Source organism: Labeo rohita, chromosome 9 (genome assembly GCF_022985175.1).
Source record: "Labeo rohita strain BAU-BD-2019 chromosome 9, IGBB_LRoh.1.0, whole genome shotgun sequence".
Lineage (NCBI taxonomy): Eukaryota > Metazoa > Chordata > Actinopteri > Cypriniformes > Cyprinidae > Labeo > Labeo rohita.
The window spans coordinates 41,222,733-41,236,308 of NC_066877.1; the positions used below are offsets into that span (position 1 = coordinate 41,222,733).

At 38.6% G+C, this 13,576-nt stretch overlaps 1 protein-coding gene across 5 annotated transcripts in view; it reads right to left on the reverse strand.

The window, feature by feature from the left end:
• Nucleotides 1-1,503: 1,503 nt before the first annotated feature.
• The window catches only part of LOC127171038 (guanylate-binding protein 1), a 49,573-nt gene continuing 37,500 nt past the window's right edge, over nt 1,504-13,576 (reverse strand). For 2 of the 5 annotated variants that reach the window (XM_051119450.1, XM_051119451.1), the window contains exons 2-10: nt 12,134-12,325; nt 11,888-12,015; nt 10,365-10,474; nt 8,175-8,362; nt 7,727-7,969; nt 6,586-6,866; nt 6,042-6,254; nt 5,038-5,140; nt 1,504-2,912 (exon numbers count right to left, since the gene is read on the reverse strand). In XM_051119450.1, the coding sequence (XP_050975407.1) occupies nt 2,407-2,912; nt 5,038-5,140; nt 6,042-6,254; nt 6,586-6,866; nt 7,727-7,969; nt 8,175-8,362; nt 10,365-10,474; nt 11,888-12,015; nt 12,134-12,308 (1,947 nt within the window). In that variant the 5' untranslated portion in view covers nt 12,309-12,325 and the 3' untranslated portion in view covers nt 1,504-2,406. Of the gene's footprint in view, nt 2,913-5,037; nt 5,141-6,041; nt 6,255-6,585; nt 6,867-7,726; nt 7,970-8,174; nt 8,363-10,364; nt 10,475-11,887; nt 12,016-12,133; nt 12,326-13,042; nt 13,192-13,576 lie in introns of those variants that run through there. The other 3 variants (XM_051119453.1, XM_051119448.1, XM_051119449.1) reach the window with 2 other exon arrangements.

Sequence of the window (13,576 nt, forward strand, 5' to 3'; positions counted from 1 at the left end):
TTGTTTGTTTTTTGTATTAGCAGTTGACCTTCGGTCCGCTCACCACCAGATGTCGCTCTCGCCTTGCCATATCACACAGACTGTTATACTACACCCCGGACTACTACTCCCATCATCCAGCACGCTGATTGAGTCAGCATCTGTGGCCAATCATGCGCGCTATAAAAGCCCCGGACTTTCCCTCTGTACATCACGGAGTATTGTGATTATCGTTGTGGTTGTTTGCATTGTTGTTTCCCTAGTTCCCTAGTCCCCGGTTTTTCTTAGTTCCAGAGTTCCCTTAGTTTAGCGTTCTCGCCTGGCCATCTCGTTTCGTCTGTCTCGCCGCCTGCCTCTTGGTCTTCTCGCTCATTGTATGGATTACTCCTCTGCCTCGCGTTATGGATTATGTTCGCCGCTGATCGACCCACGCCTCGCCCCAACATACCTGTTTGCTGTTGTTCTGACCCTGCCTGTTCGACTATGTCTTTGTCTCGGCCACTGAATAAAAGCTTGCAGATGGATCCGCTTGCCTCTCGTCTCCCTCTCAGCGTTATAATAACCTAGAAATAATGTGTCAACATACTGTACATACTCTAGCTCACATTAAAGGAGTTGCTTGCAAGTCGCAGCAACACGAATTATGTGCCCAGCAACATATTTCTGCTTCAAATGTTATGCGTAGGTAACAGTGAGTGGTGGTTTCAGACAATTTGCTGTGAAAGTGCAGTATTCTGTGCCACACTTGTACTGACTTTTATTCTGCCTGACAGAATTTGAAGCCCCTACTGAAGGCGGGGCAATTTGACCAATCAGATGAAAGAGGCGTTTCTGCCCCACCCACACATGCGAATGAAATATCGAAACTACAAACCGATTTGCAAACCACAAACGAAACATGAGAAATCGAGCTGAAATCTTGTTTTTTCGTTTTTCTGAACAAACGAAAAAACAAGTAAGAAGCTGTTTTCTCGTTTCTGCTTATTTCAGAATTTCAAATTGAAAAACAAATTATCAAAACGTACACGGACCCATGTTGTCATTTAAAATCCGGACATCATTGGTAGGCTACTGTTGTTGTTTTAGTGATTATGCAAACCAAAAATCATTTTATTTGTTGTTTGTTGGTTTTAAATATAAAACATTGTGAAGTGATTTATGTGGCAGTACTTTTGGTCACTATAATCATGATAGGAATTTTCCATACCGTTACATCCCTACATAGTATAGACGCAGTTGAGGCTGTGTCTGTATGCCTTTTTCTTGAATGGTAAAGCCTTCATGCACCCAAGGCGGGGGCTGTGTGCCAAGGTGCACACTGTTGTTTTGTCCTCCTCCCTTCCAGGACCCAGACCCGAAGAAACTTAATTTGGTATGTCCAGTTCAAGCACTGGACACTTACATCCAAAGAGCTGTAATCTCTGGATGAGAATCTGAAACAAGGACACGTGGGACATTGTCCTGCTCCACTTCACAGACAACGAGAGAAAGGAGTTTTATAATAACAGGACACTCATTTATGCAACACTTTATTCAACGGTAAGAACAGCTCATTCTGTGCATCATACGCCATTACACTATTTCTATGGCAATGCACATGCGCAGTCCTTTTAGTTTAGGTTTTTAATCTGATCAGGTGTTTACATGCGATCTTGATCAGATTAGGAAAAAAAATAAACCACCCCTTTCAATCGATGACCAAATTTAATAGATTTTTCTGTAGCAATGACAATTCTGTAACTTGTTAACTTTCCTTGAAAAAAAAAACTTACTTAAACCTTCTGTAATTGAAATTTTTATTTTGTGTAAAATGTCTCGACACACTGAAGATAAAATCACTGCCATGTGGCTTTATAAAACAGAAAAGTAAATATTTTGATCAAAAAGTAAACAGGACTAATTAGTAATTACAGGACTACAAAACTTTCCATTTGAAAAATTGGTGGCCGTCCATTAGCTGATTGGAAGGGTTTGAATGGAGACATGGGGTAAACAAATAGACTTGAGGTCCTTCTGATGCTTCCTCATTTCCTTGCTTCACCGTATTGAAGCCTGTTACCCATACACCACACAAACTCTGTTATGATGAAGAATATATCAGTTGTCTAATAACAGCATTATGAGGCAAGATTTTCTTTCCTTGTATTCTTTTCTTATGTCCTAGTTAGGACACAAGGAAAGAAGAAAGGAAAGGAAATTAGGATGCACAATTTAAAAAATAAGAAGCACCCCTGGAATCAAAAGGTTCAGAATCATGGTTTCTCTAGTCCATGTGCTGAAGGAACCTTGGGGAAGACACTGAAGTCCACTTGCTCCCGACGATGGGGATATGGAACTCTGATTGGCAGCCTCCATCACTAGTACATTAATTTAACATGTACATTTCTGTGGCTGAAAGTGTCTGCCAGACAGCTAGCTTCAACAAGGCTAGATGGGTGCTTTAACAGGGCAACCGGTTAGGCTGCTGATACCAGCAACTAGCAGACGTAAGACTAGACCGGGGAAATAATCAGACGAAGGCTTTGGCATGCTCCTAATTAACTCCATCTGCTCACTGTGTTGCCTCTTCATCAGATTCATGGTCTCAGTGTGTCTTTTGTTCATGTTTGTTATCATCTTTTTAAACAGTTTGTCATTTTCCTTCTCTGCATTTTTATTCTTCCTCCTGAAGTCCTCAATCTCTTTTGACATCCTGTCAGCCTTCTCCTGAAAGCCCTTCTCCAACAAAGCAGCCTGTTCCCTTAGTTTGCTGTCTGTGGCACGTTGGGCCTCTTCTCTCTGATGCCTCATCTCCTCATCCATCTTTTTCTTCATCTGTATCATCGTCTCTTCATTACCCCTTCTCTCTGCTTCCATCTTCTCTTCTAGTTGTCGCTGCTTCTCTTCCTTGGTATTTATTTCTTGAGCCAGGAGAATGGCCTTCTCTCTTTCCTCTGGAAGAAGACAATCAGGCAAATGTAATAAAGCTTAGTACAAAGTGTAATATTAAAACTCAGCTCCTGGAGGGTCATAGCCCTGCAGAGTTTAGCTCCAAGTCCTTCAGACACGAAAACCACACGGTATAAGTGTCAGGGCACTCATTTTACAGTGTGCTATTAAACACTTTGTGACCAGAGCAGTCAAATTGGAAATGTTACTGATTGTCATGTTAGAGTGTGCATTGTTAGCACAAAGTTCTTAATTTGGCAGAAATCTGTATTATTTATGTGTTACAAATTGGGGAAAATGCAAACATTGCATATCACATCAAGTGCTAGAAACATTATTTGTAAGGAGTAAAAGTGGAAGTGAAGAGGTCAGTGAAGTTTAAATTATTTAGTGAAGTAATTTCCACTTTACTTTTTTTCAAAAGCATATAACAAACATGCTTCATCTAACCATTTTAAAGAAAAAAAGGATGTTTTGTTATAGCTTTTGGAGCAAGGGCGCCGCCATCTTGCAATACCACAGCGTGTGACGTCACAAGGTTAGTTTGCTCCGTTGGCCAGTGAAGTAATATAATCATTTCTTTACTTTTTGAACACACAAATGCTATTTTAACACAAATGGTTTTTTTTGTTTGTTTGTTTGTTTTCACCATAATTTGAATGAATATCCAACATCAAACTGTCTACATGACAAAGTTTTGATCGTGGTATCCCAACGTGATGTGAACAACAGCGCTTCATACAATATTGTTCATGTGGCATGTTATTGTTATGTCAGACCTTTCTGACATATTTGCATTTCACTGACTCATTCACCAGTAGTGCTAACATATTTTATGATCACCTGCAAATAAAATTAGCTTACCTGCTGTTAACAGGGCGGTAAACCTAATCATCTATCTGAACAATCAGGCTAGTGCTTCCTCAAGAAAGTTAATCAGTTAATCATTCCCACATGTTTTATATCAGCTGAAACATTTTTTTAAGCCATTAGCCAAAATTTCAATGCGGTACTCGTGCTCAGACTGCAGGTAAATTGGATTTCCTCTCAGATCAGATCTTTTCAGGCAGACTCTTACACTGTTAATTGCAAGTGATCAAATCAGATTTTTGTGTCACATAGACGTAACCAACCTATCTTCATGCGTCTAGGCCGGGGATAAGCAACATCTGTCCTGGAGTGCCGCTGTCCTGCAGAGTTTAACACACCTGAACAAGCTAATCAATGTCATCACAATCACTAAGGCACTAAGGTTTTTTTTCAGGGCTGGAGCTAAACTCTGCAGGACCGACATTGTCTATCGCTGGTCTAGGCTTTCAAAATGCATGCAGGGAAACTCATCATCTTGCTCTCAGAGTGACCTATTGAGATGTGGAGGAGTGATGGCATATTGACTGAGTGACAAGCCTTCTTGAGCCTGGTATGTATATTGTGATGTTCTGTGCTGTAGTCACTGCTGGCTTCAGCTTCACTTGAATACCGTATGAATACTTTCGTCATTTCTGTCACCATTTTAGAAGTAATCGTTGTATGATGCATTAAGAGTTAAGCAAAAGACAGTTTAAAATCTGATTTGAGCCAACTCCCAACTCATCACATACTGACACTTGGTCAGCATCCCTCTGCGTCACTTTTTAACACTCAGGGTACCCCTGTAGCGTCATTTTACCACGTGCAGGGTGCTTCATTGCTTTCAATGAGAAGCCTTTGGCGTTATACACAGACGTGATGGACTTGGGAATATAGCCAGCCATAATGAAATTACATAATGGAGTGTTAATAAATACCTGTAAATAAATATTTATACAATACAAGCCGGTGATTTTGCCTGTTACGTGTTTTATGTTGTTGAGAAGCTGATTTATCTACACGTGAACCAAACGGCTTTTCTTCTTTACTTTAAGTAACAAAAAAACACATGAATGCACATCATAACGTATTTCATTTCAACTACGGAAAGACATCAAAGACAGATCCTGTCTGATTTGTTTGTCAGACAGGCGTTATGATTGGTCAGATCACCTGTCAATCAAGATGTTTGTGAATGGTCAATTAAGAATATTGTGCATTTTTCTTTCATAACTAATACTGATGATAACTAAATGACGATGGCATGCTTAAGACTCTCACCCATTATTTTTTTCTCCTTCTCCGTCAGTTTATTGTCAGTCTGCAGAATTGCATTAGACTCCACCGACTTCTGCTTCAGAAACTCTTCAAGTGTGTCTTCTGCCTGTGGACACCACATACATGATAATGTGAATCGTCACAACCACATATCTATGACAAGTACTACCAAAAAATTACAACTATTACTAATACTAGGGCTAACTACACATTGGGCATGAGTGTCATGGAATTTGGTTTTACATCACAACTGACACACTGCAAAAAAAAAAAAAAAAAAAGGGGGCACAAATACTACAAAAAAAGGCTTATTTTACTTTTGTATTTTTGTGTTGTTTCTAGTGAAAATATCTACAAATTCTTCAATTACGAGATAAGCATTTACTAGATAAGCAAATAACAAATGAAGACATTTAGCCTTATTTTAAACAAAATGCACTTAATTTAGTGCCCCCCGGCAAATAAGTAAAATGATCTGCCAGTGGGGTAAGTACAATATTCTTAAAACAAGAGTATTTTTCTTACCCCACTGGCAGATCATTTTACTTATTTTCAGCAAACCACACTTAATTTATTTATTTATTTATTTTTCCCCTGTAAACAAGACTAAATATCTTGTCATTTTGCTTATCCTGTAAATGCATCTTCATTTAAGAATTTCCCAGACAACATTGCAGCAGAACAAGAAATTTCATCATGCAGTTCTAGGTGCTTTTGTCCAAACCATCTACAAATCAACAAATGGTGGAGACTACTGTATAAGTGTCTATGTCCCAGCTGACAGGAAGCAAGTTGGTAGTTATACTCTTGCTCAAAGCCACTTTAATATTTGGCCAGAAGGATTTGAACCAGGAACAATATTATTCCCATCTGATTTATCTACCCTTAATCTACATTCTGTGAACACATATTCTAGGAGAATATTCACAAGCCTCTTACAGATGAAATGATCTAAAATCTGGGAGGCCTAGGTTGTGGCAATAACTGTGTCAAATACTGATAATCACCTTGACTCCTTTATTGGCTTGGATTTTATATTTCTTCACAATATCTTCAAGGTCCTGGGAGAAGAGATCATAACCACCAGGTTTGGCATAGAATCCCTTCTTGAGCTTCTCTGTCATTGTTTCAGAGAGGGATGACAGAATATTCTCACATCTTTTCTTTGAAGCCTCCTCATTTTGACATAAGTATCCATCAAAGAGTTTGTTAATGCCTTCCTGCAGCATCACATGAAATATCAGAGAAAGTGTTACAACTTAAAACACCATTTAGAGGCTATAACGAGTAAAAATAACTTTGAATCTGAATCACAAGCTGAATGTAATAGTGCCTTTACATTTCTTTAAATCATTCAAATGTCAGAGACATATTGCTCATTACAGCCAACATGACAAAAAAAAAAAAAAAACTCAGCAACTGACATCACGTTGTTTCAATGTATCCTCGAACACCAGAACTATAATTAACTTTAACTCATGAATTTTGCCTGACCACAAAGTTTAGTAACAATTTCACTGAAATAGTACATAACCATTTAATGGTCATCACCTCTAGAGATTTCAGGTATGTCCCCTCGCTGTCCTTAAAGGAACGCTTCATTAAGACCTCTGTTGCAGTCCTGCTGAGACACTGATGTTCTGATGATACGTCCTTCAGTTCCAGAGGGAAGGAGTTCTTCAGCTTCTCCATTCCACTCTGGTACACCTCAAGCCCCTCCTTCACCGCAGCCTCATTCTCAATCATTGCCAAGGCGATCACAGCATTCTCCAGAAATGGAACTTTACCGCTGGCAATCGTGTCTACATATGTCTTCGCAAAGTGACCCAGGACTTCAGGGAAGGAGAAGGGTCAAACAAAAGTTAACTTGGCATTTATTTTTTAATAATATGCAGTTCAGAAAAAAGGGTTATATCTGATACTTAATTTATGCAATGTATATTAGCAGGAATATTCAGCATTTAGCTTACATCATATATGACATTCAATTTAGAAACCACACTGCCTTGGCAAAAAAGTCACCATCTGGATTTAAATAAGCAAATAATTGAGATCTAAGAAATCAGTCATTGTAGCAGTGAATCATTTCTTGCATGTTGTATGTTTGGCAAAAATTAAAGTGATTAAAAAATAACCCTAACTGATGACAAAAGACATACACATCCATATTCCAGCACTCAGGTAATGAAATGAAATTATTTCTTAATTTGGGTCCAATGAATTATGACATTGTCATCCTGGAATATGGAAATGGTTGTTTAAGAAATTAGAAAACTAAACACTGCATCAGTTAGGGTTAAAATAATTCTTCAGAACATATAACATGCCAGAAACATGTTAACCTCTGCAATAAAGATCCAGGTTTTTTTTTTTTTTTTTTTTGGCCAGGCAGGGTATATAACCAATAACAATATAGCACATTTTTTCCCAATGGTTTTAGGTATTTGAATGGAAACATAGTTCCTTTGCAGCTACAGAAAAAAGACATGTCTCATTACTACTTCATAACAGCTGACAGCTGTGCCAAATTAAGAAATTTGCTTGTGTAAATGAATGTGGTAAATTTGGTCATATTTTATGGTTAATTATTTTACAATTATTGAAGTTATATTTATATTTTTATTGTACATTTTGAATTATATGCAATTATTGCAAATGTATATACACAATTTCATAAATCCTGTAGAATCACCTCTGCCAGTGACTGTGTATCCATCCTTTAGCTTCTTTACTTCGCTCTTGTCACAGACAAACTTGCAGAAACGTTCTGTGACCTCCTGGAAATCTGGGGAAAGGTCAGAAGGATCCAGACTTTCCAGACGAGACACATTCTCTGGGGCGGTTGGGAAAGGAAAAGTAAAACACTTCCGGGATGGGAAATAATTTCGGATACATTGCCGTGGAAGGTTGAACTCGTTGACTGTTCTTGAAGAGCCTTTAAAAGATGCATTTGCTGAAGACATTAGCAAAATACAGTATTGGCTCTAAATTGACATTCCCAGTTGCTTCCAAATGCTTGCAACACTTAACAGAAATTATATTTCATTATTAATATTAAATGACTGGCTGACTATACAGTACCTCTTGCATACCATTCTCATTTATGGTCAGACCATTTAAAAGCTAAATTTGAATATTACCTGGTTTCAGCTTTAAGGCAAATTCCAAGTATTGGTCCTCGGTCACGTATTTGCCATTTATTTTTTGTTCTAGAGTGAAGTCCCTCACTGCCCAGATGAAACTGGGGAAGAACTTAACAAACTCTGAGTCCTCTTCATCCTCATCAGATGATTTGATCTTGATGTACTCGGTTAACTCTGTGACATATCTGGAGATTTAGTTTAAGGTTTGGATACTAAGCAAATAGAGAACACAACTTGCTCGAGAAGAATGTCTCCAAAGAAGTGTCTTTTTGGTTGTAAAGAAAAGATAACCTTGCTTCCTAAAGTGTTACGGATCTGGTCGGTGAGCCGCGGACCGCTCACCACCAGATGTCGCTCTCACTCTGTTTGCACACACGGACTGTTGCACTACACCCTGGACTACATTATCCATTGGCCACTGCTCTTTTCACCTGCACCAATCAGAGACCGTATAAAAGCCCCGGTCTTCCTGTCACACATTGCCGAGTATTGAATTGTATCTAGCATTCGTACAAAGCGTTCTCCCTGTTAACCTGTGTTTAGTTCCCTTTTGTTTTGTCTCGTTTTTCCATCCTTGTGACCTAGCCTAGTTATTTCGTTTTGTCTGTCTCGCCGCCTGCCTTTGAAAACCCTCGCCCGTCTTTTCGGATTACTCTCTTTGCCTAGCCCTCATCTGGATAACGTTCGCTGCTATTCGACCCTCGCCTGCTTTATGGACTATTCTTCGTCTTGCTGTCTAAATACCTGTTTGCCACTGTTTGACCCTGCCTGCCTTGACCATGTCTTTGTCTCGTCCCTTCAATAAAAGTCTGCGTATGGATCCGCTCGCCTCCCGTCTCTCCGTTACATAAAGAACCGTTACGTGAACAGTGGATGCAGTTTGTTTTTCTGGTACAACAACAGAGTTTCCCAAATGTGACGAATGTTTTATAAACGAGGCCCAGTTCGATGCTGGATTTGCACATTGTTTGTGATAAATAATCCCAGTCATGATTAAGAACTGCAGGTGGTAGGTGAAACTGCATAAAATGTTTTGTTTCGTTAGCAGTCTTCGTGCAAATGCTCATGACTCTTTAGCTTCACCCATGGCACGCTTCAAGGAGCTTGGCTGTTTTCGGAGAGAATCATAAACCTGTATATTTCTTTTAGAAATCTCGTAAGACTTTTTGGAGATATGAAGGATGCAGTACTACTCTACAGGTACTCAAAATTAACATGAGATTGGGTGAAACTGTTTGTGTTATGCCCCCTTTAATGCCACAGAGAAAATAGACAGATACACGTGTGAATGGAATGGAAATTTAACGGAACACTGTGTCTTAAGTTTCCTTCAGTTCCAGAGCTCCTTGAGTAGCCTTTAACTGATCAAACAGCTTATATTTGTCAGTAAACTAACAAAATAACATTACAAGTTATTGCAAAAAAATCATTACAAATGCAACAGCATATGCATATCAAACATATATTTTGAATATAAATGCAAATTACTGTGCATTTATTTGAGCATGTTTATGTAACACATGGCTTCTCAAACTTTTCCATTCCCCACCTAGACCTAATGCAATACCAAAAGACTAATGGTAAGACATTAAAAATATTAAAACCATTAAAATGTCAAATTAATAGTCTAATGGCTATGTTGCAATAAAGAGAAGAATGTAGTTTTAAACTGCTGTCTCAACTTATTTGCACAGACATAGTGGAATAAATTTAAAGCATGTGTTGCATTCCCAAATGCACGTCATAAGCAACCCAAACCTACAGCACATGCAGAGATGGAGTTTGTGTGAACAGCATTTACTGTGAAGCATGCCGCTTTGAGATGCTGAAAACACTGAAAAGAACACAGTCATAAGCTTCACATATTGTAATTTCAGTAGTGTGCAGCCCTAGTCTAAACTGTTTGTGTGTCTGCGCATGTTTTTGTGACATATCAGGACAAAAATTTGTATAATGACATGGGTAAAACATAGGTATTACAAGGAAAGGGTGACTTTGCCCCGTGTCCCCGTTTTCATTTTTTTTTTTTTTAAGTAAAAATCTACACAGTTTCCTGTGAGGGCTAGGTTTAGGTGTAGGGTGATAAAGAATATGGTTTGTACAGTATAAAAACCATTACACCTATGAAATGTCCCCACAATTTACAAAAACAAACCTGTGTGTGTCATTTTAGGAGTGGAAGGATACTGCAGTTCCTCAATAGCTCTGTTGTCGATCGTCCCTTGGCTGTTCAGCACTAGAGTGCTACTCAGAAGGACAGACAGTGAAAAGATCTTGGTATCATGCTTTGAGTCCCCCTGAGACAGATAAGACACAATTATTTGACAAAAATGGACATTGCAAGAATGACATGCATACATTCATACATTCCTGAGAATAACTGACCTTCTAATTCCCTTAAGTGTTTATTATACTAGATAGTTCTATTTGTCAATGGCAAGACGTCAAAGATTCGGAAAGTTATACCAAGGCATTTGGGTAGTTTGGCCTTTCCTAATTTTCTGTTCTATTACTGAGCTGCGAATATGAAGTCCATACTTCTCTGGATTAATCAATGGTTAAGAATTGAAAATGCTCAAAAACTTAAGATACCATCTTAAGTTTTAATGTTCAAAAGATTTAATATCTATTCTAATTAGTACTGTCACTACTTTGCATACCAATTGTATGCAGTTATCAATGATGAAACCAAGAAACCTTAATACTGAAATAGACCAAGAAACAGTAGTTTTGGACATATCACCATCACCTATTATCAGCTTTTTTGGGGTTTTCTAAGTGAGTGAGTGACATGATGTGTGGCCAAGTATGGTGTTCCATACTGCATTTCACCCATCCAAGTGCACACACACAGAAAGTGAACAAACACACAGTGTACACATTTTTACTGCAGTGCCCACGGAGCAGATGGAGATTATTACAATTAAAAATAATAACAACAATAACAATATTCCTGTTATAGTACCCAATGGGAATTCTTATTGTGTGATTAGAATCATGTATTTATTAGGTTTCATATTGTTTTGCTGTGGTAAGTGCACACATCGAGCTTCTGTGCACTTTTTGAAGTGACACTAGGTGTCTTGCACACTTTTCTAAAATCCTATATGGTATGGGTCATGCGCTGCCAGCCTTGTACCCTTTCTCTGAGTCGGTTCAGGCCCCGATTTTACATTGGGCCACACTCTACGTATGTATCCTTGATGATACGTCTTGAGCAGGACATCTGCTACCGAGGGCCTGTCGAGGCAGCTCCTACGTTAGAGTCTCCCCTTAAGTAACAGTATTTCTTAAATCCATGTTATGGTAAGTGTATACACAGTCTATGAATGATATCAAATGTTCATTAGTTGCTGATGTAATAATCATAAATAAATGGTTTTGTTCTTCATGAATTATACATTAACTTAGGATTATTTGTGCATTAGTTAAGCATTATGAAATGACGTCACACTTTTATAGAAATAGTGCTAATTTTGTTCACTCTTTTCAAGCCATTTTATCCTTGAATGAACAAATGGACCTTCAGCTTTGCTATATATCTCATTAAGTTAATGTAGATGTAGATCAACTAACACTTTTTATTTTTCTGTTAAATTATATGTAAGTATATATAAAAAATACACCATAGACAAATAGAAAATAAGTGTGAAGACATTTTCTCATCAGTGATTCCTATATTTTTTTCAGACTATACTTTCAGGCTTCACCTTGTCCACGTCCCCAAGTCCCTCGGTGTCCAGCAGCACCAGAGTGGTTCCTGTTTTAGTGGGGTGAGGTACACACCACATCCAGATGCCCTTCGTCTTGGACTCAATTGTGCTGCCCAGTGCAAACCCTGATAAAGACACACCAGAAACCCCACAATGACCTACATGCATTTGAGCTCATTCATTTTAACAGCATGTTTCTCTTAGGTGTTTGGATGGCATCTGTGCTGCTTGTGTGGGTCTAACCTGTTTGTTTCCCTGCCAGTCGATTCATCAGGTAGGACTTCCCGGTGCGGTAGAGACCCACCACGGCCACCACCACCACTGGCTGCTGGATCTGCTCCAGAACCTGCAACGCTGACTGCTGGACAAACAGCTTCCCGTCGGACGCCGTGTCAATCAAGCATACTGGTTTATCCATGGCCACTGGAGATGGAGCTGTCCAACACATTGAAACACATTTGACCTCCTTTAACCTCAGTGCACTAGAGTTGAGAAATACTCCAGTAATCCTGTATTAGACAATACAGTAATTCCCCACATGAGCAACATTTCCTCTTTGTCCTTTTGTGGGGGGAAGTGTGTGTAAAAGTGTTTTTAATTTCAACACAGAAATATGTACACATGTACAAACACTCCACTGTATGTAACCACCCCAAACAAACACACATACACACTTTTCAACACACAGGGGCATCCACACTTGCATAATGCACACATACACACACACACACACACCACATGCACACACTTTCTCAATAAATTACACAAGCAGGCTGACTGAGACACTTTCAATAAAATGCTGTAAGCTTTGTTTGTGCCCAGCTACTATATAATTCCAATTCAAACTCTGGTCTATTGCCTGTCTGGGTTTAGCTGATGCTGGTTTCTAATGGTGAGATAAAATACAAGTAATAAATGTATTATAAAAAAAGATACTTTAAAACTGCAATTTGACATGGCCAGAACATTTAAAGTTAAATCACTAACATGAAATCTCAGCTACACATGGTCGGACATTAACTGCAGGAGTAGAAACATGAACAATCTGCTGATGTGCTGATGCTGACTGTAAAACACTGGACATTGTAATGTTTGCGGTTATGAGAGCAGTACAAGTGCTATAAATGAACTGAATGAAGGAATGTCCCTTACCTTTTTGCTGTAGTTAATTTCAGTCAAACTTCAATGTGAGTTGTGTACATGTTGTAGCTTCCTGATATTCTTCCCATATTTCTTGGACACACCTTTAGGTCCAGACTCTTAATGCTGATTGGTCGAGAGTGAGTCAGGGGACGTCCCTGCTCTCTCAGTGTGTCTCTGGTTATTCCCTGTTTCTGACTTTCTTCTATTGACTAAGCAAACAACAATGTGCAGTTTAACTTTTGGTTTCACTTTCAAAATCAGGAACTGCAAACTGAAAAACACATAACCAGGGCCCCAAACGGATTTGTACTGTGGTGCTCTATGGTCTATTTCAACAAAATAGTATTAATGCACACAAAACAACAAAGAAAAAAACAAAACAAAAAATTATGAAATTATGGTTCCTTTTCTGTAAACTCTACACACAAAACCCCAAAACACACAAAGACAACATGCAAAATGTCATATTTATCAAAATATAACAAACACTTTATTCAAAACTATTTTAACTCTTTAACAGCTGTAAAACACTTCCGCTGTAGG